Raw genomic sequence first — 27,619 nt, forward strand, 5'->3', positions numbered from 1 at the left:
ATAAAAATTTTTAAAAATTATTAGGCCAGTTGCGGTGGCTCACGCCCGTAATCCCAGCACTTTGGGAGGCTGAGGCAGGCAGATCACTTGAGGTCAGGAGTTTGAGACCAGCCTGGCCAACATGGCGAAACCCCGTTTCTACTAAAATATAAAAGTTAGCCAGGCTGAGGCATGAGAATTGCTTGAACCTGGGAGGCAGAGGTTGCAGTGAGCCAAGATCACGCCACTGCACTCCAGTCTGGTGACAGAGTGAGACTCTGTATTAAAAAAATAAAAAAGGGCCGGGCGCGGTGGCTCAAGCCTGTAATCCCAGCACTTTGGGAGGCCGAGACGGGCGGATCACCAGGTCAGGAGATGGAGATCATCCTGGCTAACATGGTGAAACCCCGTCTCTACTAAAAAATACAAAAAACTAGCCAGGCGAGGTGGTGGGCGCCTGTAGTCCCAGCTACTCGGGAGGCTGAGGCAGGAGAATGGTGTAAACCCAGGAGGCGAAGCTTGCAGTGAGCCGAGATCTGGCCACTGCACTCCAGCCTGGGCAACAGAGCAAGACTCCGTCTCAAAAAAAAAAAAAAAATTAGGTGTGGTGGTGTGTGCCTGTAGTTCTAGCTACCTAGGAGGCTGAGGCAGGAGGATTTTTGGAGCCCAGGAGTTCAAGACCAGCCTGGGCAACATTACAAGATCCCGTCTCTAACAACAACAACAACAACAATTAGCTGAGCATGGTAGTGTGGGCCTGTGGTCCCAGCGACTTGGGAGGCTGAAGTGGCAGGATTGCTTGACCCCAGGAGGTCAAGGCTGCAGTAAGCCATAATTGCACTACTGCATTCCAGAGCCTGGGCAACAGAATGAGAGCATATCTAAAAAAAAAAAAAAAAAAAATGCAGGGTCAGGGGGCTGTGAGTGGAGATTGAGGACTTTCCTGCCAGCAACCTGAGTGCCCCAGCATGCCCTTTTTAGGCTGTTCAGCAGGTCGGGGTTTTTTTCTTCTTCTTCCTGATGGGTTCTCTGTGACATGAGATATTTCGACAGCGAGCCCACTTTAAGCTAAGAAGTTCTATACTGGAAAAAAAAAAAATCTACATGTCCACACAGGATCAGTTAGGGGGTGATTAATTGTGTGTAAGAAAAGATGACACCTCACCTAAGTAGTTGACATTCCTTTTCAACAGCAATCCCATTATTCTCAAAACAAGATTATATCCACCATTTCAACACCACATCCATTGGGAATAGAGTGGTGTACCTCAGTCTAATCTGGCCAGCTGGTGCTCCAATTTGGGGGGTGCATTTTATGTTCCTCACCCCAGAAATCTCCAAGTGTGGATCTCATTACTTGAAGAGGGCGCCATGGGCATTTTAAACCATGCTCCCGTTTTAGCATGCCTCCTTCTGTGCAGACACGCTCACCACATTCTTCGGGAAGCCCGGAGGGTGTCTATTCCAAGAAGGTTGTGTCTCACAGGTAGAAATGTTTTCCTTATACCTGAGGCTGTTGGATGCAGGGTGTCATTCTGAAAATCCTAAACCAGGCAGGCAGCACACACCCACAGTCCCAGCTACTTGGGAGGCTGAGATGGGGAGGGTGGAGGGGATTGCTTGAGCCCAGGAGCTCGAGGTTGCAATGAGCTCTGATTGTACCACTGCACTCCAGCCTGGGTGACCCAGCAAGGCCCTGTCTCAAACAAACAAACAAACAAACAAAAGGCCAGGCACGGTGGCTCACGCCTGTAATCCAATAATCCAAACACTTTGGGAGGCCAAGGTGGGCAGATCACAGGGTCAGGAGTTCAAGACCAGCCTGATCAATATGGTGAAACCCCCGTCTCTCACTAAAAACACAAAAATTAGCTGGGCATGGTGGTGGGCACCTGTAATCCCAGCTACTTAGGAGGATGAGGCAGGAGAATCGCTTGAACCTGGGACGGGGAGGTTCAAGCGGTTAAAAAAAAAAAAAAGAAAATTCTGAATCTTTGAGACTCCAACCAAGACTACAACTTATGCTCCAGGGACTATCCTAGGTGCAGGGATGCACTGCGCAGGCTGTGGGCTGACAGGGTGGGAAGAGATACCATCAAGAAACAAGGCCAGGTGCCACGGCTCACGCCTGTAATCCCAGCACTTTGAGAGGCTGAGGCAGGTGGATCACCTGAGATCAGGAGTTTGAGACCAGCCTGACCAACATGGGGAAACCTCATCTCTACTAAAAATACAAAAATTAGCCGGGCATGGTGGTGGGCGCCTGTAATCCCAACTACTTGGGAGGCTGAGGCAGGAGAATCACTTAAACCCGGGAGGTGGAGGTTGCAGTGAGCCGAGATCATGCCTCTGGACTCCAGCCTGGTTGACAGTGAAACCCTGTCTTAAAAAAAAAGAAAGAAAGAAAGAAGGAAAGCAAGCAAGCAAGCCACCCAGTCAGGTGTGATGGTGGGCAGTACTTGGGAGGCTGAAGCAGGAGAATCACTTGAACCCCGGAGGCAGAGGTTGCAGTGAGCCACTGCACTCCAGCCTGGGCGACAGAGCGAGACTCTGTCAAAAAATAAAAATAAAATAAAAATAAAAAGGATCCCAATGATTGGGAAAATGGAATGCACCGGGAAGGTTAAGCAATCAATATCCCCTGACTCACTTCAAGGGCACTGGAGTCCCACTCATAGCCCACCAGCGGCACAGCCTGCATATGCCTCCACCCCAGCCTATAGCAGGCACGGAAGTAGGCGGGTCCCCAGGTAAGCATTGTCCTGGATGTCCCTACTTTAGCCAGCTCCTGCCCAAATACCACCTCTCCACCGTCACCACCCGCAAATATTTACATCCTGTTTATGCCCAGGCCTCCCAGGGCCTCAATTTTCATGAATAAAATATGAGTTTCTAGGCCGAGCCAAGAAGGAAAGAAACCCCCGACAGCTGCTAGGAACCAGAAGCAGTTTAATGTTTCGGTTGCCGTCGCCTCCCGCGTGGTATTTGGAGGAAATTTTAATTGGCCTTTCAAGGTGACTTGGCAGGGAGACTTTGCTTTTCCCTTCTTCTCCTCTCTTCTCTTCTCTTTCCCTTCTCTTCCCTTCCCTTCCCTTCCCTCCCCTCCCCTCCCCTCCCCTTCTCTCTTTTTTTTTGAGACGAAGTCTCGCTCTGTCGCCCAGGCTGGAGTGCAGTGGCGCGATCTCAGCTCCCTGCAAGCTCCGCCTCCTGGTTTCACGCCATTCTACTGCCTCAGCCTCCCGAGTAGCTGGGACTACAGGCGCCCGCCACCACGCCCGGCTAATTTTTTGTATCTTTAGTAGAGACACGGTTTCACCGTGTTAGCAAGAATGGTCTCGATCTCCTGGCCTCGTGATCCGCCCGCCTCAGCCTCCCAAAGTGCTGGGATTACAGGCAGGAGCCACTGCGCCCGGCCCTCTTTTTTTTTTTTCTTCTTCACAGTTTCGTTCCTGTTGCCCTGGCTAGAGTGCAATGACGTGGTCTCGGCTCACTGCAACCTTCGGCTCCCGGGATCAAGCGATTCTCCTGCCTCAGCCTCCGGAGTAGCTGGGATTACAGGTGCCCACCACCACACCCAGCTAATTTAAAAAATATTTTTAGTAGAGACAGGGTTTCGCCATGTTGGCCAGGTTGGTCTCAAACTTCTGACCTCAGGTGATATGCCCGTCTTGGCCTCCCAAAGTGCTGGGATTACAGGATTACAGGGGCGAGCCACCATGCCTGCACCCCGCCTCACGCCCTTTTATTTTATTTTATTTTATTTTTATTTTTATTTTTTGAGACAGGGTCCGGCTTTGTCACTCAGGCTGGAGTGCAGTGTCGCGATCATAGCTCACTGGAGCCTCAAACTCCTGGACTTGAAAGATCCTCCCTCCTCCCGCCTCAGCCTCTCAAGTATCTAGGACTACATGCATGCACCATCACGCCTGGCTAACTTTTTGACTTTTATTTTTTGTGTTAAGACGGAGTCCTTTTCCTACACTGCTATCTGGGAGTCCTGGAGGGCAACTACTGAGCTTTATTTATAGGTCTGTTTCCTGAAAAACTCACTTATCCTGAAATGTTGTCAAAGTTAAGCCAGAGTGTGCTGTTTAGAGGTAACCTTGTCCAATGTCCTCATTTTATTATTTCATTTATTTATTTCATTTATTTATTTATTCATTCATTTATTTGAGATGGAGTCTCACTTTATCACCCAGACTGGAGTGCAGTGGTGCAATCTCGGTTCACTGCAACCTCTGCCTCCCAGGTTCAAACAATTCTCCTGCCTCAGCCTCCTGAGTAGCTGGGATTACAGGTGAGCAACACCATGCCCGGCTAATTTTTGTATTTTTAGTAGAGACAGGGTTTCACCTTGTTTGCCAGGCTGGTCTTGAACTCCTGACCTCAAGATATCCACCCACCTCAGCCCCCCTAAGTACTGGGATTACAGGCATGAGCCACTGGGTGTGAATTTCTATATTTAAAAAAATTGGCCGGGCATGGTGACTCCTGCCTGTAATCCCGCTATGTTGCACAGGCTGGTCCCGAACTTCTGGGCTCACGTGATCCTCCTGCCTCGGCCTCCCAAAGTGCTGGGATTACAGGCATGAGCTACTGCACTCAGTCTATTTGTTTATTTTTGAGACAGAGTCTCATTCTGTTGCCCTGGCTGGACTGCAGTAGCACGATCATAGCTCACTGCAGCCTTGAACTCCTGAACTCAAGCCATCCTCTCACCTCAGCCTCCTGAGTACCTGGGACTAGAGGCTCGCACCACTCCACTGACTTAGTCCTATTTTTATAGATGAGAAAAGTGGAGTGAAGCCGGAAGAGATTTGCCTCAAACCAGGAACCTAGCAAGTGCCTCGGGAGGGATTTGAACCACCAGGCCAGGACTTCTAACCTCCACTGCTTCCTGGACTGGCTTTCATTTTAATTTTTTTTTCTTTTTCTTTTAATTGAGACGGAGTCTCAGGCTGTCACCCAGGCTGGAGTGCAGTGGTGTGATCTCGGGTCACTGCAACCTCTGCCTCCTGGGTTCAAGTGATTCTCCTGCCTCAGCCTCCCAAGTAGCTGGGATTACAGGCGCCCACCACCAAATCCGGCTGATTTTTGTATTTTCGGTAGAGAAGGGTTTTCACTCTGTTGGCCAGGCTTGTCTCGAACTCCTGACCTCAAATGATCCACCCATCTTGGCCTCCCTAAGTCCTGGGATTACAGGCGTGAGCCACCCTGCCTGGCATCATTTTAAATTCTAATCTAAATAAAAAGTGCTCCAACCTTTCCTCCTTTTCAAAGTGATGTCACCATGTCAGCAACCTAAAGAAATCGTTCTTATGGGAAAGAAAGTTCTGGTTTAGAATCGCTGATGGAAAACAAAACAGGAAGTCAAGCATTCCCAGCTGACATAGACCATCTGGGAATGTACTAGAATCAGTCCTGCTGTGGGCCAGGCTGTGCGGTGTGTGCTTTACCCTGGCTTCAGAGGAGAGAGGAGAGACGAGAGGGATTCAAGACTGCAGACAGCCCTGAGCCAGATCTGTCCTCCCAGGGGAGTGAAGGATGGACCGCAGCCACATGTGGGTTGAACCGGGAGGCATGGACAGGAAGCTAGAACGGCAGAGACCAGAGGGACCGCCATGCTAATGGGGAAGTGGTGTGGCTGGGGGATGGGGCTGCGGACCTCAGGTTTGGGGAATGAGTCAACAGTTAGGGCGTTTGCACCAAAGGAAGGATGGAAAGTCTGCTGGCCCTGGCTGGTTAGACACTAGGAATGCCCTGTGGTTTCCTAACCTCCACTCCAGCCTCTGGTACAAACAAATACAGTGGCAATCCTCGCTCTGTGTGAGTAACAATCCCTGTACTCTACTGAACACTTGCAGCGAGCCAGGCACTGTGAGAGGAGCCGTATAAAAAAAGGAGATCTCGGCCAGGCACGGTGGCTCACGCCTGTAATCCCAGTATTTTGGAAAGCTGAGGTAGGCGGATCACCCGAGGTCGTGAATTTGGCACCAGTCTGGCCAACATGGTGAAACTTCATCTCTACTAAAAATACAAAATTAGCTGGACGTGGTGGTGGGTACTTGTAATCCCAGCTACCAGGGAGGCTGAGGCAGGATAATTGCTTGAACCCAGGAGGTAGAGGTTGCAGTGAGCCAAGACCGTGCCATTTCACTCCAGCCTGGGCAACAAGAGCAAAATTTCATCTAAAAAAAAAAAAAAACAGTTTTTGTAGAGATGGGGGTCTTGCTATGTTGCCCTGGATGGTCTCCTGGCTTCAAGTGATGCTCCAGCCTTGGTCTCACAAAGCCCTGGGATAGGCATGAGCCCTGATGCCTGGACATAGGACCAAGATTCTACATTTTTTTCCAATAATCTTTTTTTTTTTCTTCTTTTTTCTGGTTTCCAGTGGCATTGGATTTTGCTTTATTTTATTTTATTTTATTTCATTTTTTAAGATGGAGTCTCACTCTGTAGGTCAGATTGGAGTGCAATGGCATGATTTTGGCTCACTGCAACCTCTGCCTCCTGGGTTCAAGCTATTCTCCTGCCTCAGTCTCCTGAGTAGCTGGGATTACAGGCACACGCTACCACACCTGGCTAATTTTTATATTTTTAGTAGAGACGAGGTTTCATCATGTTGGCCAGGCTGGTCTCGAACTCCTGACCTCAGGTGATCCACCTGCCTCCGCCTCCCAAAGTGTTGGGATTACAGGCGTGAGCCACCACACCGACTTAATTCAATTTTTTTTTTTTCTTATTTTTTTTGACCTTGAGGATGAGGATTCTAAGTGAGGCTGCACCACCCCATCCTATATCCTCTGTCTTTAAAAAAAAACACCCTTGGGGCCAGGCACAGTGGCTCACACCTGTAATCCCAGGACTTTGAGAGGCGGAGGTGGGTGGATCATGAGGTCAGGAGGTGGAGACCATCCTGGCTAACACGGTGAAACCCCATCTTTATTAAAAATGCAAAAAATTAGCCGGGCATGGTGGTGTGCACCTGCAGTACCAGCTACTTGGAAGTCTGAGGCAAGAGAATCGCTTGAACAGGAAGGCGGAGGTTGCAGAGCTGAGATCGCGCCACTGCACTCCAGCCTGGGCGACAGAGTGAGACTGCGTCTCAAAAAAAAAAAACAAAAACAAAAACACCAAAAAACAAACAAAGAAACAAAAAAAAAACCACCCTTGGGCTGCCTGTGTCTGATTTCCCAGGGAGTTCCCCGGGACCTGAGTCTGATGTGTCACCTGATTTCTTATTTGAGGCCAAAAAAAGTAGGGACAGGGCTGAGGAGTTCCAAGTATCTGTGGCCTCAGCCTGGTTGGACGGTGGGTAGGAGAAGGAAGGAGTATTCCGGAGAACCAATTGCAGCCATGGGAGAGGGTTTTCTGGGGAAACAGGATTCATGGATTCTTTTTTTGTTTGTTTGTTTGAGACAGAATCTCCCTCTGTTGCTCAGAGTAAGTGCAGTGGCCACTGCAACCTCAACCAAGCGATTCTCCTGCCTCAACCTCCTGAGTAGCTGGGATTACAAGGCGTGTGCCACCTTGCCCAGCTAATTTTTGTATTTTCAGTAGACAGGGTTTCACCATGTTGGCCAGGCTGTTCTCAAACTCCTGACCTCAAGTGATCTGCGTCCCTTGGCCTCTCAAAGTGCTGGGATTACAGGCGTGAGCCACGGCACCCGACCGACCCCAAATCCACATTTTTTTTTTTTTTTTTTTTTGAGAGGGAATCTCGCTCTGTCGCCCAGACTGGAGTGCAGTTGCGCAATCTCGGCTCACTGCAAGCTCCGCCTCCCGGGTTCCAGTCATTCTCCTGCCTCAGCCTCCCGAGTAGCTGGGATTACAGGCACCCGCCACCACGCCCGGCTAATTTTTTGTATTTTTTAGTAAAGACAGGGTTTCACCGTGTTAGATAGGATGGTCTGGATTTCCTGACCCCGTGATCTGCCCGCCTCAGCCTCCCAAAGTGCTGGGATTACAAGCGTGAGCCACGGCGACAGGCCCACAGTTTTGTTTTTGTTGTTGTTGTTGTTTTGAGATGAAGTCTCACTCTGTTGCCCAGGCTGGAGTGCAGTGGCGCAATCTCGGCTCACTGCAAACTCTGCCTCCCGGGTTCAAGCAATTCCCCTGCCTCAGCCTCCCTAGTAGCTGGGACTACAGGCTGGTGCCACTGCGCCAGGCTAATTTTTCTTTTTTTTTGTATTTTAGTAGAGACGGGGTTTCACCATGTTGGCCAGGATGGTCTTGATTTCCTGACCTTGTGATCCACCCGCCTCGGCCTCCCAAATTGCTGGGATTACAGGCGTGAGCCACCGCGCCTAGCCCAAACCCACACTTTTTTTTTTTTTTTTTTTTTTTTTTTTGAGACGGAGTCTCGCTCTGTCACCCAGGCTGGAGTGCAGTGGCCGGATCTCAGCTCACTGCAAGCTCCTCCTCTCGGGTTCACGCCATTCTCCTGCCTCAGCCTCCCGAGTAGCTGAGACTACAGGCACCCGCCACTTCGCCCGGCTAGTTTTTTTTTGTATTTTTTAGTAGAGACGGGGTTTCACCGTATTAGCCAGGATGGTCTCGATCTCCTGACCTCATGATCCGCCCATCTCGGCCTCCCAAAGTGCTGGGATTACAGGCTTGAGCCACCGCGCCCGGCCAACCCACACTTTTAAGAAGGCTGGAATATGACTTTGGAAGAAAAACTTGGGTTGTGTTTGCAGGGACATGAACCTGCCTGCAGGGGGCACTGTGGTTGGCTGCCGGCAGGGCACATGCAGGGAAGGAGACCAGGGCCAAGGAGGGCACGCCCAGAATAGAGGACCTGCAGAGCCAGGCTCACTGGTGGGACCCAAAGGTGCAGGAGGCCAGGGCCCAGGGGCACAGCTGGTCCTTGGAGACAGGTCCCAAGCTGAGGTGGCTGCCACCTCCACCCCCGCCACCCAGCAAGGCAGGGATCATTTCACAGCCCACCACATCCAGACATGCAGCTGTTCTGGTCCAAGAAGCCCACCTAAGTAGAGGGGCTTCCTTTACTGCCTCTGTTTCCCTCTCCATCTCCAGGGGACCTGTGTCGGGTTCCCGGCATCTCCAGATTGCCAGAGATAACCTTTAATTCCCTGTTTCCTAAAATGAAGAAATTGAATCGAAATGTTCCAGGGTCCTCTAGCATCCTAACATACTGATTTGTGTCATTTATAGATTTGTTATTTAAAGCAAGTATGTCTCACTCTAAGTTACTTTCCCTGAAAACTCGGATTAAAAATAAATCTGTATTTTAAATGCATAACGACAGCTTATTTACCACTCTTCTGAAATTACTTTGCAAAGTGAAGGATCACTTTGTAAAGTGAACAAACTTAATTTTAACAGAAAAAAAAAAAAGCAGCGGCTGGGCGTGGTAGCTCTTGCCTATAGTCCCAGCTATTTGGGAGGCTGAGGCGGGTGGATCATGAGGTCAGTAGTTCAAAACCAGCCTGGCCAACATGGTGAAACCCCGTCTCTACTAAAAATACAAAAATTAGCTGGGTGTGGTGGCGCACGCCTGTAGTCCCAGCTACTCGGGAGGCTGAGGCAGGAGAATTGCTTGAACCCGAGAGACGGAGGTTGCAGTGAGCCGAGATCGTGCCACTGTATTCCAGCCTGGGCGACAGAGCAAGACTCTGTCTAAAAAAAATAAATAAATAAAAATAAAATAAAAAAAGAAAGAAAGCAAAGGAAAGAAAACCAAAATTCAGTTAAGCAGGTATGTTTAGGGAGGGGAGGGAATGGAGAGGGGAAACTAGGGGATTCAAAGGTACTTGGAAAGTTCTATTTTTTAAGCCAGGCGTTCTTCACATAGGTGTGTATTTTCTTATCCTGAAGCCATGCCTATGCATTGTAGAACCACTTCATATGCACGTTATTTTGTAATCTAAACCAAGTGCAATTTACCATGCATGTACACCTCCCCCGCCTCATCTTCCAAACCAAGGACCAGGATGGTTGGGGAAGAAACCTGTATAAAAGTCACCCAGCGGAGTTGGGAACAGAACCCAGGACTAGACCCCACCCCACTCCACCCTGACTTAGAGACCTCCACCCCACCCCACCCTGAACAAGAAACCACTCAACCCCCCATCTGTACTCTGGCTTAGACACCTCACCCCACCCCACCCTTACCTAGAGACCCCCCACTCCACCCATACTCTGGCTTAGGGACCCCACCCCACCCCCACCCTGCCCTACAGACCCCCAACCCCACCCATACCCTGGCTTGGAGACCTCACCGCCCCCTTCACCGACCTGGAGCCTCCGCTGTGACTGGGGTCTCAGTGTTTCCATGGGTCTCCTGGGTGTGAATCCCAAACCCAGGGCAAAGGGGCCAGAGGGATGACCAGTCTCCAGCCCCAGCACTCCCTTCCTGATGGGGAGTTGTCAGGAATGTCAGTGGGGAGAGGGGACTCACGACACACCGACACACCGGCTTCCTTCTCTGGGCCTCAGGCCGACGAGAGACTTGGAGAGACAGCAGCTTGCAGCTGAGTGTGGGCAGGCAGGCAGCCTCGATGCAGTGGAGGAGTTGCTGTGCTAGATACTGTTGGGCACCTTTTTTTTTTTCTTTTTTAAAGACAGACCCCCTGTCACCAAGGCTGGAGTGTAGTGGCACGATCTTGGCTCGCTGCAGCCTCCACCTCCCAACCTAAAAGCCATTCTCCTGCCTCAGGCTCCCAAGTAGGTGGGATTACAGGCGTGTGCCAACATGCCTGGCTAATTCTTGTATTTTTGGTAGAGATGGGGTTTCACCATATCGGCCAGGCTGGTCTCGAACTCCTGACTTCAGGTAATCCACCCACCTCGGTCTCTCAAAATGCTGGGATTACAGGTTTGAGCCACCGCACCCAGACTTTTTTTTTTTTTTTTTTTAAAGACAGGGTCTTACTGTGTTGCCCAGGCTGGAGTGCAGTGGTGTGATCTCGGCTCACTGCAACCTCCACCTCCTGAGTTCAAGTGATTCTTGTGCCTCAGCATCCCAAGAAGCTGGGTTTACAGCAAGTGCCACTGCACCCGGCTAATTTTTCTATTGCTCTGGTGGATTTCAGTGGTGCCTGTGGTCAGCTGGATGGGCTCCAGGGACCTGGGAAAGGACGGGGCGGGGCTCCAAATGCCCTTCACGCTCCCCAGTGCATCTCCTCCTTTCCAGATCTTCCTTTAGCTCCGTGTTTGCAAATCTTCCACTGACTCATCGACTGCCAAAGTGGAAGAATGGAATCGCAGGAAGCTGCATTTGGGAAGGCTGCAGAGCCCGGTCCCCAGATCTGCTGTCCTCCCACCAGCATAGTCACAGATGACGTTTGCAAGTATGACACAGTCCCGTGGAAATTCCTGGTGCATGAGTCAGCTTGGGCTGCCATAGTAAAATACCACAGGCTGAGTGGCTCAAACCACAGAAAGTTATTTTCTCACAGTTCTGGAGGCTGGAAGTCCAAGGTCAAGGTGTTGGCAGGGTTGGTTGCTCCTGAGGCCTCTCTCCTTGGCTTGCAGGCGGCTGCCTTCTTGCTCTGTCCTCATATGGCCTTCCTCAGTGCATGCAAATTCCTGGTGTTTCCTCCCCCTTCCTTCCTTCCTTCCTTCCTTCTTTCCTTCCTTCCTTCCTTCTTTCCTTCCTTCCTTCTTTCCTTCCTTGCTTCCTTCCTTCTTCCTTCCTTTCTCTCTCTCTCTTCCTTCCTCTCTCTCTTTTCTCTCTCCTTCTTTCCCTTACTTCCTTCTTTCCTTTCCTTCCTTCCTTCCTTCTTCCTTCCTTTCTCTCTCTCTCTTCCTTCCTCTTTCTTTCCCTTCCTTCTTTCCTTTCCTCTTTCTTTTTTCTTTCTTTCGTTCCTTCCTTTCCTTCCTTCTCTTTCTTTCTTTCTTTCTTTCTTTCTTTCTTTCTTTCTTTCTTTCTTTCTTTCTTTCTTTTCTTTCTTTCTTTTCTTTTCTTTTCTTTCTTTCAAGACAGGGTCTCCCTCTGTTGCAGTGGCACAGTCATGGTTCACTGCAGTCTTGAACTCAACCAATCCTCTGGCCTCAGTCTGCTGAGTGGCTGGGACTATAGGCGTGCACCACCATGCCTGACTAATTTGTTTATTTTTGTAGAAACAGGGTCTCACTATGTTGCCCAGGCTGGTTTCAAGCTCCTGGCCTCAAGTAGTCCTCCCACCTTGGCCTCTCAAAGTGTTGGAATCATAAGGCCAGGTGCACTAGCTCAGTAATCTCAGCACTTTGAGAGGCCGAGGTGGGCAGGTCAGCAGTTTAAGACCAGCCTGGCCAACATGGTGAAACCCAGTCTCTACTAAAAATACAAAAATTAGTTGGGCATTGGGGCGGGCGCTTGTAATCCCAGCTACTTGGGAGGCTGAGGCAGGAGAATCGCTTGAACCTGAGAGACAGGGGTTGCAGTGAGCTGAGATCCTGCCACTGAACTCCAGCCTGGGCAACAGAGTGAGACTCCCTCTCAAACAAACAAACAAATAAACAAACAAAGTGTTGGGATTACAAGTGTGAGCCACTGCACTCAGCCTCCTCTTCTCTTTTTTTTTTTTTTTTTTTTTGAGACAGGGTCTCTCTCTGCTGCCTAGTCTGGAGTGTGATCATAGCTCATTGCAGCCTCGAACTCCTGGGCTCAAGCAATCCTCCCACCTCAGCCTCCTGCATAGCTGGTAGTACAGGCATGAACCATCACACTCGGCTAATTTTTTAATTTTTTAGAGATGGGGTTTCACTGTGTTGCCTAGGCTGATCTCAAACTCCTGGCCTTGAGTGATCCTCTCACCTCGACCTTCCAAAGTACTGGGATTACAGGCGTGAGTCACCGCACCCGGCTGGAGCCCATCTCCTGACCCTCTGGTTAGCCTTATAAAAGGCTCATCTCCTATGTTCTCTTCTCAGCCTGCAATTTGAGGTACTGGCATCAGGCTACTGGGAGCAGACGCAGGACCTTAGTCTGATGTCAACATTCCTTCATGCATCCAGTGGCACACAAGGGTGACCTGGACTGATGGACCATGCCCTTGGCGTGTTCACGGTCTGGGGGTAGGGCGATTCCCAAAGGGTTAGAATTACTCTGGGAACCTCAGTTTGCAAAGTCGGCTGTGAGTCCAGAGTTGCAAACAGGTCAATGAGCGAGCAGAAAGGACTGTGAGGTCCGAGGCCACACTCTGGTGTACCTCCCTGCACGGGGCACCAGTCCAGTGACCCTGCAGGGAGGGTGGAGGGGAAGCCTTAACGAAAGAGAAAAAAAAAAACAGTAGCAGCACGGTTGGGCCCGGTGGCTCACGCCTGTAATCCCAGCACTTTGGGAGGCCAAGGTGGGTGGATCACGAGGTCAGGAGATCAAGACTATCCTGGCTAATACAGTGAAACCCCATCACTACTAAAAAAATACAAAAAATTAGCTGGGCCCGGTGGCGGGCAACTGTAGTTCCAGCTACTTGGGAGACTGAAGCAGGAGAATGGCGTGAATCTGGGAGGCGGAGCTTGCAGTGAGCCAAGATTGTGCCACTGCACTCCAGCCTGGGTGACAGAGTGAGACTCCGTCTCAAAAAAAAAAAAAAAAAAAAAAAAAGCAGCAGCACATGATGGGGAAACTGAGTCACGGAGCAGGCCCCAGGAGGGTTTATGTAGAAGCTGCCTTCAGCTCCAGGGTAGAGGGGGACAGGCACCAGCTCACTGATGACATTCATAGACATCCTCCTGCCAAAGACACAAAAACTTCATTTTGGCCACTTCCTCCTCCTTGCTAAACCTTTTTTTTTTTTTTTTTTTGAGATGAGGTCTTGCTCTGTCACCCAGGCTGAAGTACAGTGGCATAATCATGGCTTACTGTAGCCTCAACCTCCTGGCTCAAGCAATCCTCATGCCTCAGCCTCCCGAGTAGCTGGGACTGCAGGTGGGCACCACCAGACCCGGCTACTTTTCTAATTATTTTGTAGACATGCGGTCTTGCTATGTTGCCCAGGCTGGTCTTGAACTCCTGGGCTCAAGTGATCCTCCTGCCTCAGCCTCCCAAAGTGCTGGGATTACAGTGTGTGCCATTGTGCCTGGCCCTTGCTAAATCTTTTATCAGAGCTCACCGCTCTGGACCAAGATCGTGGCGGCGTCTTCTTCTTGCCAATCAGCAAGAAAAGGCGAGGGTGAAATGCTTTGTACAGAAGCAGTCCCTCTGCCCTGCACTACCTGACAGGTGTCCCCCACTCTTTTTTTTTTTTTTTTTTTGAACTGGAGTTTCGCTCTTATTGCCCAAGCTGGAGTGCAATGATGCGATCTTGGCTCACCGCAGTCTCTGCCTCCCAGGTTCAAGCAATTCTCCTGCCTTTGCCTCCTGAGTAGCTGGGATTACAGGCACCAGCCACCACACCCAGGTAATTTATTTTTTATTTTTCATTATTTGTTTATTTATTTATTTTGAGGCAGAGTCTCTCTCTGTCACCGAGGCTGGAGAACAGTGGTGCGATCTCGGCTCACTGCAAGCTTTGCCTCCTGGGTTCACGTCATTCTCCTGCCTCAGCCTCCCGAGTAGCTTGGACTATGGGCACCCGCCACCACGCCCGGGGAATTTTTATATTTTTAGTAAAGACGGGGCTTCGCCATGTTGACCAGGCTGGGCTCAAACTCCTGACCTCAGGTGATCTGCCCTCCTCAGCCTCCCAAAGTGCTGGGATTACAGGTGTGAGCCACCCACCCAGCCTAATATCCCTTTAAGGACACAAAAGAATGTTGATTTTCACAGTGGGACAGCAGGCTTGGAAAAACAAGCATGTCCTTGTCCCTGGCCCTGTGAGGCTTGGCTAATTACCCCCTGCCAGGACACTGGGAGCTTTCAGAGGCAGACAGCTAAGGTCCGCCTTGCACCTCAACTGCAGGCAGCAAAACCCTCGTCCCAGCGTCAGAGGCGTCAGGGGCTGAAGGCCCTTGGGTTGCTGGGAGGAGACGGAAACCCAGAGTGTGGGGATCCCGTTCTCGATGACTTGGTTTTTCTCAGCTCACACCTAAGGTCCAGACTGTTTCCTCCCATCTGTCACCATGCAGTCCACACATGGCCTAGCGAACCAGGCTTCAGACTAAAATTCGTCTCTCCCCTGCCTAGAACCCTCCAGGGCTCCCCACTGCCCTTAGGAAAAAGCCCAGTTTTACAGCCCAGCCATACAAGGCCCTCCCTGACTGAGTCCTGCCACTCCTCCGCCCTCATCTCGGTCCCCATTCCCTGGCCGCTTGAGCTCTTCAAGGTTCTTCCCACCATCACCCTCTGCCTGCCACATCCGTCCTTCAAGGCACACCTAGGCTGTCACCTCCTCCAGGAAGCCGCCCGTAAGCTCCACACTTAAAGAATTAAATGTCTGTGGCCCAGGCCAGTTGCAGTGGCTCACACCTGTAATCCCAGCCCTTTGAGAGGCCGAGGCAGGCGGATCACCTGAGGTCGGGAGTTTGAGACCAGCCTGACCAACATAGAGAAACCCCGTCTTTACTAAAAATACAAAATTAGTCAGGCGTGGTGGCGCATGCCTGTAATCCCAGCTACTCGGGAGGCTGAGGCAGGAGAATTGCTTGAACCTGGGAGGCGGAGGTTGCGGTGAGCCAAGATTGCGCCATTGCACTCCAGCCTGAGCGACAAGAGTGAAACTCTGTCTCAAAAAACCAACCAACCAACCAAGCAAACGAACAAACACACAAATGTTTGTGGCCCAGGCCAGGTGTAATGGCTCACACCTGTAATCCCAGCACTTTGGGAGGCTGAAGGCGGTTGGATCACCTGAGGTCAGCAGTTTGAGACCAGCCTGGCCAGCATGGTGAAACCCCGTCTCTACCCAAAACACAAAAATTAGCTAGGTGTGGTGGCGGGCACCTGTAATTTCAGCTACTCAGGAGGCTGAGGCAGGAGAATCACTTGAACCCAGGAGGCGGAAGTTGCTGCGAGCCCAGACTGTGCCACTGCACTCCAGCCTGGGTGACAGAGCGGGACTCCATCTCAAAAAAAAAAAAAAAAGTATCAGAAGGATGCAAAAGAACCCAGAAGAGATGCCCCCTTAGACCTGGCCTGGGAAAGTGTGGTCTTGCAGAGGCGTCCCGGGAGCAGTCCTACAGGAATCAGGGGAGAAAGAGTCCAGCCTGGCCCAGGGCAGCGTCCCCAGCAGACAGCTCCTGGAAACTCAGAATAAACAAGCTTCAGGGCGTGTCACTGCCTTGGACCGGGTGACATAACACACAGATGTGCAACCACAGGACTCAGGGACTGTGGGGCTAAGTGAGGAATAGCAGCTGTGGAGGACGGCCTTGAGGCTGGAAACTGACGGACTCCAGAGGGGCCCTTAGCCAGCACCTTTTAGAAACTTCCCCTGGCAGGAGGAAGCTGGCAGTGTGTGGCCCAGCCTGGAACCCAGGGAGGAAGTGACCCCAGGGTGAGTAGAGGCCATGAGCACCTAAGGCTTTGGGGAGCAGTGATGTCCATCCCAGCGGGAGCCACACCAGCAGCATGCAAAGTCCTTAGACAAAGTCTCCCTGGCCGGGCGCAGTGGCTCATGCCTGTCATCCTAGTACTTTGGGAGGCCGAGGTAGGCAGATCATCTGGGGTCAGGAGTTCGAGACCAGCCTGGCCAACATGGGGAAACCCCGTCTCTACTAAAAATACACAAATTAGCCAGGCGTGGTGGCACGTGCCTGTAATCCCAGCTCCTTGCTAGGCTGAGGCAGGAGAATCGCTTGAACCCAGGAGGCAGAGGGTGTAGTGAGCAGAGATCCTGCCATTGTACTCCAGCCTGGGCAACAGAGTGAGACTCCCTCTCAAACGAACAAAGTGTTGGGATTACAGGTATGAGCCACTGCACCCAGCCTCCTCCTTCTTCTCTCTCTCTCTTTTTTTTTTTTTGTTTTTTTTTTGTTTGAGACAGGGTGCCCCTCTGTTGCTTAGTCTGGAGTGCAGCAGTGTGATCAGAGCTCATTGCAGCCTTGACTCGGTCTAAAAAAAAAAAAAAATACCCTCATTTCTACTAAGTCCCCTGTCACTTGGTGAGTGTGGGTGCTGTACGCAGCAGAGGGGTGGCCTCTTCCTTCCACATTCTCCCACTCTCAAGGCCCTTGTTTGAAAAAGCTGGTTCAGGGGTTATCCAGCGGGAAGATACCCATGTGATCAGGCCTCAGCCCCCTGGCTTCTGCTGCATACATGAGTCACAGGGTGGCGTCCCAGGTGTCCCACCAACGCTTGCTCACAGCCACTGCTTCACATGACTGGCAGGGAGAACAGTGGTTAAAACACTGAGTTGGCCGGGCATGGCGGCTTATGCCTATAATCCCAGTGCTTTGGGAGGCTGAGGTGGGAGGATTGCTTGACAGCAGGAGGCTGAGACCAGCCTGGGCAACATAGGTCTCCATCCCTACAAAAAATAAAAAATTAGCCAGGCGTGGTAGCGCTCGCCGGTGGTCCCAGCTACTCGGGAGGCTGAGGCAGGAGGACTGCTTGAGGCCAGAAGTCTGTGAGCTGTGATTGCACCACTGCACTCCAGCCTGGGAGAAAGAATGAGACCCTTTCTTTTTTTTAAGATGGAATCTTCGCTCTGTCGTCCAGGCTGGAGAGCAGTGGTGCGATCTCAGCTCACTGCAAACTCCACCTCCTGGGTTCTAGCAATTCTCCTGCCTCAAACTCTTGAATAGCTGGGATTACAGGCATGTGCCACCACACCAGGCTAATTTTTGTATATTTAGTAGAGACAGGGTTTCACCGTGTTGGTCAGGCTGGTCTCAAACTCCTGCCCTCATGATCTGCCTGCCTCGGCTTCCCAAAGTGCTGGGATTACAAGCATAAACCACCGCGCCCGGCAGACCCTTTCTTAAAACAACAACAACAAAAACAACTGACTCTGGGCCGGGCTCACATCTGTAATCCCAGCACTTTGGGAGGCTGAGCTGGGTGGATCACTTGAGGTCAGGAGTTCGAGACTAGCCCAGCTAACATGGGAAACCTGTGTCTCTACTAAAAATACAAAAATTAGCCAGGCATGGTGGTGAGTGTCTGTAGTCCCAGCTACTTGGGAGGCTGAGGCAGGAGAATCGCTTGACCCTATTAGTTGGAGGCTGCAGTGAGCTATGATAGCGTCACTGTACTCCAGCCTGGGTGATAGACTCTGTCTTAAAAAAAAAAGTACAAATAAATTAAAAGAAATTTATTGCCGGGTGCGGTGGCTCACGCCTGTAATCCCAGCAGTTTGGGAGGCTGAGGCGGGCAGATCACGGGGTCAGGAGATCGAGACCATCCTGGCTAACACAGTGAAACCCCATCTCTACTAAAAATACAAAAAAATTAGCTGGGTGTGGTGGCGGGCGCCTGTAGTCCCAGCTACTCGGGAGGCTGAGGCAGGAGAATAGCGTGAACCTGGGAGGGGGAGCTTGCAGTGAGCCGAGATCGCGCCACTGCACTCCAGCCTGGGCGACAGAGCAGACTCTGTCTCAAAAAAAAAAAAAAAAAAAAAGAAATTTATTAAAAACAAAAAAAGTTTTCCATAAATGAGGAGCAGTGGTGCGTGCCTGTAATCCCAGCTACTTGGGAGGCTGAGGCATGGAGGATTGCTTTAGCCCAGGAGTTCAAGACCAGCCTGGGCAACATAGCAAGACCCTATATCAAAACATAAATAAAGCTTTTTAAAATTTTTGCTGGCCTTTGCTGGCCCACTTCTCTTACAATAACAAGGTCTCAATAAGCAGGCTTTGCTTGTTCTCTTTGGGGTGGTCTTCATTTATCACCACAATACCTGCAAAGTTTTTTTGTTTTTGTTTTTGTTTTGAGACAGAGTTTTTCTCTTGTTGCCTAGGCTGGAGTGCAATGGTGTGATCTCGGCTCACGGCAACCTCTGCCTCCTGGGTTCAAGCGATTCTCCTGCCTCAGCCTCCCGAGTACCTGGGATTACAGGCATGTGCCACCACGCCCGGCTAAGTTTATGTTTTTAGTAGAGAAGGGGTTTCTCCATGTTGGTCAGGTTGGTCTCGAACTCCCGACCTCAGGTGATTTGCCTGCCTCGGCCTCCCAAAGTGCTGGGATTATAGGCGTGAGCCACCGCACCCAGCGCCATGTCAACTTTCCTTCGCCTAGCAGGGGAGGCCTTGTTATCTTCCCTTGGGAAATCCGGGGAGGCTGCATAGAAAAAGCCCCCATGCATCTTGGAAACCCCCAACAAGGGGAAGTCCCCCTATCAGGGAGCAACAGAGAGCTACTATAGCCTTCCTTTACCACTGGGCTGTTTCCACTAGCACTGTGCCAACCTGGAGGGAGGTACCAGGGCTTCCTCCAAGACCCATATACACCAAGGCAGGGAGAACTGGATACAGGCAAAGCCCATGCAGTTGAAAGTAAGGGTGTGGCCACCAGTGTGATGGCCTTAGCTGGTATCTCCATGGTGACGCCATTCCTAGCCTGTGCCACCTGCCGCCCTGGGCTGCCTCTGCTCTGCTAGGCAGAAAGGCCACAGCGACATCCAATCATTTCAACAGAAGCTGTTTGGGTTTAAGTTTCTTTTATTAGTCCTCAAAGCAGCACATGCCTGTTGCAGGAAAATGCAGAAAAGGGAAGAAAAAAATCCCACGGACTCCCCCCACCCAAACCCACCACAGTTACCAGTTTTTTTGAGACAAGGTTTCACTTTTTCACCGAGGCTGGAGTGCAGTGGTGTGCTCTCGGCTCACTACAACCTCTGCCTCCTGGGTTCAAGTGATTCTCCTGCATCAGCCTCCTGAGTAGCTGGGATAACAGACGTGTGCCACCATGCCTGGCTAACTTTTTGTATTTTTAGTAGAGACGGGGTTTCATCATGTTGCCCAGGCTGGTCTCGAACTCCGGGACTCAGGCAATCCTCCTGCGTTGGCCTCCCAAAGTGCTGGGATTACAGGTGTGAGCCAGCACAACTGGCCTACAATTTTTTAAAAAGGTAAAATAAAGATGGGATCTTGCTTGTTGCCCAGGCTGGAGTGCAATGGCACGATCATAGCTCACTACAGCCTCCAACTCCTGGGCTCAAGCGATCCTCCCACCTCAGCCTCCCCTCGCTGGGATCACAGACATAAGCCACTGAGCTCGGCTCCATACTCACAGTTTTATGAAGTGTGTTTTTCTGGTGGATGTAAATACATAAATGTTTCCCCACATTATAACAAATGCCTTCTAAACAGCAGTTCAGGCACTGCAAAAATATCCCATCCTGTGGCTGTCTTGTGGATTCTAAAATGAAAAACAAAAAAATAAAAATAGGCCAGGCGTGGTGCCTGGAGCCTGTAATCCCAGCGCTTTGGGAGGCCGAGGTGGGAGGATCACTTGAGGCCAGGAGTTCCAGACCAGCCTGGGCAACATAGAAAGCCTCTGTCTCTATTCCCGAAAAGTAAAATAATAAACAAACAAATAAATAAATAAGTAGTATACCAGAGAGATAGCCACCTGGCCTGTATAGAGAAAGCAGCCCAGGCCTCTCCCGTGGCTGGCCCATTGCAGGCCTCAGAGAATGCAGCTGTGGCTCAAAAATTATTCCCAGCTCCCTCTTCCCATGAAAAATCCTCTCCTGAGGCTGCTGGTCACAGCTGGCATCAGCAAGAAAATGACCAAATCAGCAGTTTCAGTGGAGACAAAAGGCCTGGGTGAGAGGTCAGCTGGGAGAACACCCCCTCCGGATCCCCGCCCATCACTGGGTCCTGGGGCTAGGGCAGGGGCCAAGGCCAGGACCCCAACCCTCACATCAGACAGCATCAGATTCAGCTACTGGAAGAAGTAGAAAAACCCAAATGCAAACTTTTTTTTTTTTTTTTTTCGAGACGGAGTCTCAGTTCGTCGCCCAGGCGGGAGTGCAGTGGCACAATCTGGGCTCACTGCAACCTCCGCCTCCTGGATTCAAGCAATTCTCCTGCCACAGCCTCCTGAGTAGGAGGGATTACAGGTGCCCATCAACATGCCTGGCTAATTTTTGTATTTTTAGTACAGACGGGGTTTCACCATGTTTGCCAGGCTGGTCTCGAACTCCTGACCTCATGATCCACCCGCCTTGGCCTCTCAAAGTGCGTGAGCCACCGCGCCCAGCCCCCCAAATGCAAACTTTAACAAGACAGAAGCCTGTCTTCTCTCACCTGGAGCAAGGACAAAAGGTGTCCCTCTCAGGTGAGTTGCCCTTTGAAGCTCCACCCCCCCGCAGCCAGGTAAGGTCTGTTGGCCACAGGCTGTTGCTCTGAATAATACTGGGGGCCATCAGTGAGGGAGGGGGTACCTGTGAAGGTTGGGGGCCCCTGCCTACCTCCTGAGGCACACGTGGGAGGCTAGATCTGCTGGGCAGGGTCAGGTGAACTCAGGTGAGCTCAGGTACATCCCAGCAGGACCCACGTCACCTTGGCAAATCCCTGCTTATTTTATTTTATATTTTATTTTATTTTATTTTATCTTATTTTATTTTATTCACTCTGTTGCCCAGGCTGGAGTACAGTGGTATGATCTCAGCTCACTGCAAACTTCGACTTTCGGATTCAAGCCATTCTTAAGCCTCACCCTCCTGAGTAGCTGGGATTACAGGCATGCACCACCACACCCAGCTAATTTTTGCATCTTCTGTAGAGATGGGGTTTCACCATGTTGGCCAGGCTGGTCTCGAACTCCTGACCTCAGGTTATCTGCCCGCCTCAGCCTCCCAAAGTGCTGGGATTACAGGTGTGAGCCACCGTGCCTGGCTGGGTTATAACTGTTAATATACAGGTCATGCATCCCAGCCACGAGGAACAATTAGCTGTTTCCTGAACACTGCCCTCTCCACCCGGAGTCCCCTCCCTCTCTATGGGTTCACATCTCCTACAGAAGCCCAGTTTTCCTGGAGCTCACTCTGAACCTCCTCCCTTCTTAGTCTCCAAGTCTGGCTGTCCACACCAACTGGGCAGCCCCTCAGGGCTGACCCCACGCCCACTCTCTATCATTACAGCGTTGCGTGTTCGCTGAACTGAATTGAAACACTCTTCCCGGCCGGGTGTGGTGGCTCACGCCTGTAATTCCAGCACTTTGGGGGGCTGAGGCAGGTGGATCACAAGGTTAGGAGATCGAGACCATCCTGGCTAACACGGTGAAACCCCATCTCTACTAAAAATACCAAAAAAAATTAAAAAAAAATTAGCCAGGCATGGTGGCAGGCACCTGTAGTCCCAGCTACTCGGGAGGCTGAGGCAGGAGAATGGCGTAAACCCAGGAGACGGAGGTTGCAGTGAGCCAAGATCATGCCACTGCACTCCAGCCTGGGCGACAGAGTAAGACTCTGTCTCAAAAAAAAAAAAGAAACACTCTTACCAATTTACAGTTGGGGAAACTGAGGTCAAAATGTTTAGGCCAGGCACGGTGGCTCACAGCTGTAATCCCAGCACTTTGGGAGGCCGAGGTGGGAAGATCATCTGAAGCCAAGAGTTTAAGATCAACCTGGACAACATAATGAGACCCCATCTCTATAAAAAATAAAAAAAATTACCCGGGCATGGTGGTGCATGCCTATAGTCCCAGCTACTCTGGAGGCTGAGGCAGGAGGATCGTTTGAGCCTGGGAATTTGAGGCTGCAGTGAGCTATGATCGCACCATTGCACTCCAGCCTGGCTGACAGGGTGAGACTCCTTCTCTAAAAAAAGGGTTCACTCATTTCTCAAAGATTATGGATACCAAGACAGTTGAGGGGTGGTAATGTTAACTTAGCAAGTTCATGCATTCATTCAACAAATATTACTGGTTGTCTACCCTCTGCCAAGCACTGCACTGGGTCCCTTAGGGGATAGGAACAAGACCATATGTGGCACCTCTCTCCCGCAGAACAGTGGTCTCACCATACAGACCACAACCTCCCCCAACACCCACATTCCTGCACTCAAGGGAAAAGCAGGGACATTTAAGCTCTGCTTTGAAGCGGAAGTATGATTTGTCAAACAGAGAAAGGGGGCAGGGCGGGACTGGTAGAAGGCCAGCTAGGTCAAAGGCATCCAGGCTAGCTTATCAAGGGGGGACAGAGGGAAACCAAGCCACAGAAGCCAACCGCAGCCTGGGCACAGACAGGCGTCAGGGTTTGGTCCCTGCTTAGTTTCTGAGCTGAAACTTGGCATCTGCCTCTCCACGCAGGAGGGGACCTGGCAGCTGTCTCAACTCCTCTAAAATAGCAGTAGAGGCATCCTGTCCCGGAGAGGGTTCATTTGTATCTTGGGAGCCGATCACCATGAGATCCTTTTTTTTTTTCCTTTTGGGACGGAGTCTTGCTCTGTCGCCCAGGCTGAAGGGCAGTGGCTTAATCATGACTCACTGCAGCCTCGATCTCCTGGGCTCCAGCAATCCTCCCACCTCAGCCTCCCCAGTAGCTGGGACCACAGGCGCACGCTCAGCGAATTTTTGTATTTTTGGAGAGACGGAGGTCTCACTATGTTACGTTGCCCAGGTTGTTCTCGGACTCCTGGCCTCAGAGGATCTGCACGCCTTGGCTTCCCAAAGTGCTGGGATTACAGGCGTGAGCCACCTCCCAGGCTATGAGATCCTTGATAACCATGAGATCCTATGCCAAAGTTCCCCACCCACGCTGGCCCCAATACAGACCGGAAGTTTTCGCCCCAGCAGCACTGTCCCCCTCCTCATCCCTTTCTGTCCAGTGCCAACAGCATCTCACCTTTCCAAGCTGCGGTCCGTCCCAATGACCCGAGACATCTTTGCAAGCATAACATGACTGGAGGATGTGTTTCACCAAACGCGATATAAGCATCACCAGGTGCCCAGCGCGGAGGTGGATGTGGGAGAACCCCGGACGCCCCACCAATGACACCTGCGGCCTGGGAAGGAAAAGAGATGGAGCGGGGTGAGGGGGAAGAGGTTGCTCCGCGTTTTCCGCCCGCCCGCTTGCTTTCCGCGCGGCACTGAGGCCTGAGAACCGCGAGGCCGCCCGCGCGCGCCTGACCCGCCCACCCCCCTCCCGCCCGCCCCAGGCCCCGCCCTCCCGCGCCCGCCCCAGCGCCGGCCCCTTTTGTTTCCTCCCGGAGCCGGGCCGCTGGCTCCGCTGGCCCCGCTGGCTCCGCGCGGCGCTCGGCTCGGCTCGGCCGCGGGGCGCGCAGGCGGCTGCCGGGCGGCCTCGGTGCACGCCTCCCGCCTTCCCGGAGACGGGGCGCGAGACCCGGGCTCCGAGCACCGATCGCTGGGATCCCCGGCGCCAGGAGGGGGTGCAGCCGGTGGGCAGCGCCGCGCAGGGAGGGGCCGCAGCATCCTCGCCCCCCAGCGCGCCCGGGCCCGAGAAGAGGAGGCCGGGGCTCTCCGGGCCTCTGGCCGCTTAGCCTGATGCTGGAGGGACGAAGGTAGGGGCCGCCAGAGGGGCCGAGGGAGGGGGTCGCGCGGGCAACAAAGGACGGAGAGATATGGGGGGCGGCGGCCTGGCCGAAAGCGGGGCTGCCGGCCGGGAGGCATTGTCGGGGCGTGGGCAGGGGCGGGAGGGTTCGAGGCCGGCCGGTGGGCGTGGGCGGGAGCTGGCTGGGGTGTGCCCCAACTTCCCTGTTGCTTGCAGGAGAGGAGGGGGCGCTGCTTGGGGTGCCAGGGTTGGGGGCTATTCCTGGGCTGCGGGTCCCCCTGTTGAAGGCATCACCAGCCTCATCAGGGTCGCCACCCACGGACAAGGGTTTGGCCCGTCTTTTGGGACGGAAGCCTGTCCCCGCTTCCAAGGGCAGAGCAAGACGGCTGGACGCGCCGCAGGGCTCTCTGGGCTCACAGAGCCTGGGGAGCACAGCCTGGTGGGCGCGGCCATGCAGCCCCCATTCCAAACCTGGGGCCTGGGAGAACAGGGACTGCCCCCCACTCCTCCCTGCTGCACCCTATGGGGTCGCCTGGCCGATGCCCTTTGCGAAACTTGGTTGGAGTGCATGGCTGAGGAGGGGTAGGAGGAGACTGAGGCGGGCGGCTTCCCTCAGGGGGTGCCCCCCCAAGCTGGCGCTGGTGGCTGGTGAGGCAGCAGATTTTCTGCCCTCCTCCCGGGGAGGGGCGGCGGCCGCGGAGGATGCTTGGCTGAGCCTCCAGTGCCCGCCCGTTTGGACCTTTCAGGCGGAGCTTGGGCCGAGCTGGTGCCTACTGGGCACTGCCACGCAGGCCCCAGCCCCACCCTGGGAAGGACGGGCAGAGGGAGCACCTTGGGGGGAAATCACCCATCCAGCAGTGTGTCCCCCAGTGTCTGAGACCCTTCCTCTCTCTTCTGGATGAGAAGTGGGGGTCTGAGATGAGGGGGGCTGCCCTCACTCTTGCAGGATGCCTGAGGGAGGTGGGTGGAGTGGCCTAGGGCTTTGGGCAGAAGAGGAGGAGGAGGGTGCAGGGAGCACCACGTGTGTGCTCCAGAAGCCTCTTCCCCATCAGTTGTAAATGTAAACAATAAGCCCTTCATTCATTCAGCTGTTGTTACCTGACCCGGAACTTCTAGGGGCTGGCTGATACACAGGACAGCAGCCTCAGTGCCCCCCAAAAATGCAGCCCCTGGGTTTGATGAGTGCATTAGTGGGGAAGCTGGGGGCATAGAGGGGGTCCTCTGGAGGATGGGGCAGACCAGGAAGCTTCACAGAGCATCATGCAGAAGTTTGCTGCCAGGATGCTTGAAGGGGGTTTCGTGCAGGAGAAATAGCATGGATAAGGGCTTGGAGTCAGAAAAGGAGGCTATTGGGTTAGAGAAACAGCTTAGGATTTAGGGGACTTAGACCTGCGGTTGAGGACAGGGTGCATTCCTGTCTGCAGTGCCTTGCCGGGGAATGATGGGGTTCTGGCTTCAGGACAGGTGGAGGGGGTGGAGATGGAGAGGGGCTCCAAAGGCAGAAGAGGCAGGTAGAGGTGCCTGGGAGGAGCCTGCTCCACACTCACCTGTGTGCACCTGCAAACTCCAGCCCTCGGCACTGGCACTGTGCAGGCTGGGAAGGTGGTGCCTGGAATTCTGCACTCAGAACCCAAAATCCCAGCAGGGGGAATTTACTCCAAGGAGCACTAGTCGCTTTCCAGCATCTGCTGTCTACCTTGGCGGCGAAGAGTTCAGATGCTGGAGCTTAACAGCCCGGGTTCAAATCCCAGCTCTGCCACTGCCTAGCTATGTAACCTCGCACATTGCGTCTCTCTCTGCCTGGACATCCTCATCTGTAAAATTGGGATCCTTATGGTATCTGGCTTTTAGGGTTGTTAGGAGAACTGTGCCCTGTGACGGAGTAGATGTCCTGTAAGTGTTGTTGCTGCTGTAGAGTGGCTTCCCAGCCTCCACTCATACACGTTTCAGGGAGAGGAGGCTCATGCCCACTCCAGGCTGTTTGTCCTTTTTCAAGCAGCCTTGCTGGTTAGCCCTGACCCGGGACCCGCTGTTCTCTGCCTCACTGCAGCCTCCTCCCTGGTCCTGCCTCCCTTGGTGATGGAAAGGCCATCTCCCCACAGCTCCAGCTGTCCCTGCTCCCCACCTGGCAGGCCTGCCCACGTGTGGTCCCCCAGTTCCCTCTTGGCCTCCCTTCCTGGCCCTGCCACCCTGACAGTTGGTCCTGCCATCTTTTTTTTTTTTTTTTTTTTGAAATGGAATTTTGCTCTTGTTGCCCAGGCTGCAGTGCAATGGTGCGATCTTGGCTTGCTGCAACCTCCACCCCCAGCGATTCTCCTGCCTCAGCCTCCCAAGTAGCTGGGATTACAGGCATGCGCCATCACATCCAGCTAATTTTTTTGTAGTTTTAGTAGAGACAGGATTTCACCATGTTGGCCAGGCTGGTCTTGAACTCCTGACCTCAGGTGATCCACCTGCCTCAGGCTCCCAAAGTGCTGGTATTACAGGCGTGAGCCACCGTGCCCAGCCAGTTCTACCCTCTTGATGCCACCTGCTCTACCTCCACTTCCATATCCAGGGGAGGGAAGCTGCGTTTGTGACCCTCTAATTCCCTGCCCATTGGTTCTTGTGAGAACTTCAGATTTTGTGCAGGTTAAAAAAAAAAAAAAAAGTATATATTAAGTGCTTACTTTGTGGAGAATGGTTCTGAGCTTTTTTGAGATGGAGTCTTGCTCTGTCGCCCAGGCCGGAGTACAGTGGTGTGACCTCAGCTCATTGCAACCTCTACCTCCCGGATTAAAGCAATTCTCCTGCCTCAGCCTCCCGAGTAGCTGGGACTACAGGCCCATGCCACCAAGACTGGCTAATTTTTTGTAGTTTTAGTAGAGGCGGGGTTTCACCGTGTTGGCCAAGCTGGTCTGGAACTCCTAACCTCAAGTGATCTGCCCACCTTGGCCTCCCAAAGTGCTGGGATTACAGGCCTGAGCCACCACACCCGGCCTGGTTCTAAGCTCTTTAAATTCATTCCTTCATTTGTGGATATTTTGATAAGGCTGCCTACATTTAACAGATAAGAATATCCTGGTGCAAAGAGGTGGCTGTGTCTGCCCTTGATGCATTTGCTAAGCACCTACTGTATGCCTGGGAGGTATGCCTCCTTCAGCCACAGTGTTCTACCCACCCTCTTCAGGTTCATGTCCCCGAACAATTATGATCCTGCCTTCTCAGACACCCACCCCTTTTGCTCAGGTGCAAAGTCCAAATACGCTATCTACCTTTTAGGGGCCGCCCCCAGTTGTATCTTTCCACTGTACCTCTCCCCATGCTCCCAGGCTGGGCACACCCAGACTTGCCTCACCTAAGGCTGCTGTGGC

General features: G+C 52.4%; 3 protein-coding genes across 11 annotated transcripts in view; 1 reads left to right on the plus strand and 2 right to left on the minus strand.

Moving 5' to 3' along the window:
- The window catches only part of RFC2 (replication factor C subunit 2), a 47,593-nt gene extending 37,127 nt beyond the window's left edge, over nt 1-10,466 (minus strand). For all 3 annotated transcript variants that reach the window (XM_074034770.1, XM_074034772.1, XM_074034771.1), the window contains exon 1: nt 10,240-10,466. The gene's annotated coding sequence lies outside the window, so the exon portion shown is untranslated. The remainder of the gene's footprint in view (nt 1-10,239) is intronic.
- An 8,983-nt stretch (nt 10,467-19,449) lies between these two features.
- LOC141409983 (uncharacterized) lies at nt 19,450-27,441 on the minus strand. Its single transcript, XM_074036519.1, has 4 exons — nt 27,380-27,441; nt 23,601-24,688; nt 20,040-20,167; nt 19,450-19,859 (listed from the first exon to the last, which is right to left on the minus strand). Exons 1-4 carry the CDS (start codon nt 27,439-27,441, stop codon nt 19,833-19,835), a joined length of 1,305 nt encoding a protein of 434 aa, XP_073892620.1. The 3' UTR covers nt 19,450-19,832.
- The window catches only part of CLIP2 (CAP-Gly domain containing linker protein 2), a 115,066-nt gene continuing 111,400 nt past the window's right edge, over nt 23,954-27,619 (plus strand). For all 7 annotated transcript variants that reach the window (XM_045389722.3, XM_074034766.1, XM_074034769.1 and 4 more), the window contains exon 1: nt 23,954-24,276. The gene's annotated coding sequence lies outside the window, so the exon portion shown is untranslated. The remainder of the gene's footprint in view (nt 24,277-27,619) is intronic.

Source organism: Macaca fascicularis, chromosome 3 (assembly GCF_037993035.2).
Source record: "Macaca fascicularis isolate 582-1 chromosome 3, T2T-MFA8v1.1".
NCBI classification, from domain to species: domain Eukaryota; kingdom Metazoa; phylum Chordata; class Mammalia; order Primates; family Cercopithecidae; genus Macaca; species Macaca fascicularis.

Coding starts and splice junctions, on each gene's coding strand:
- LOC141409983 (XM_074036519.1), bottom strand. CDS start 27,441: ATGAACCTGAAGAGGGTGGGTAGAACACTGTGGCTGAAGGAGGCATAC. Junction 20,168..23,600: donor ACGGACCGCAGCTTGGAAAG/GTGAGATGCTGT, acceptor TTTTCATTTTAG/AATCCACAAGACAGCCACAG. Junction 19,860..20,039: donor AAAACACACTTCATAAAACT/GTGAGTATGGAG, acceptor AAAAAATTGTAG/GCCAGTTGTGCTGGCTCACA.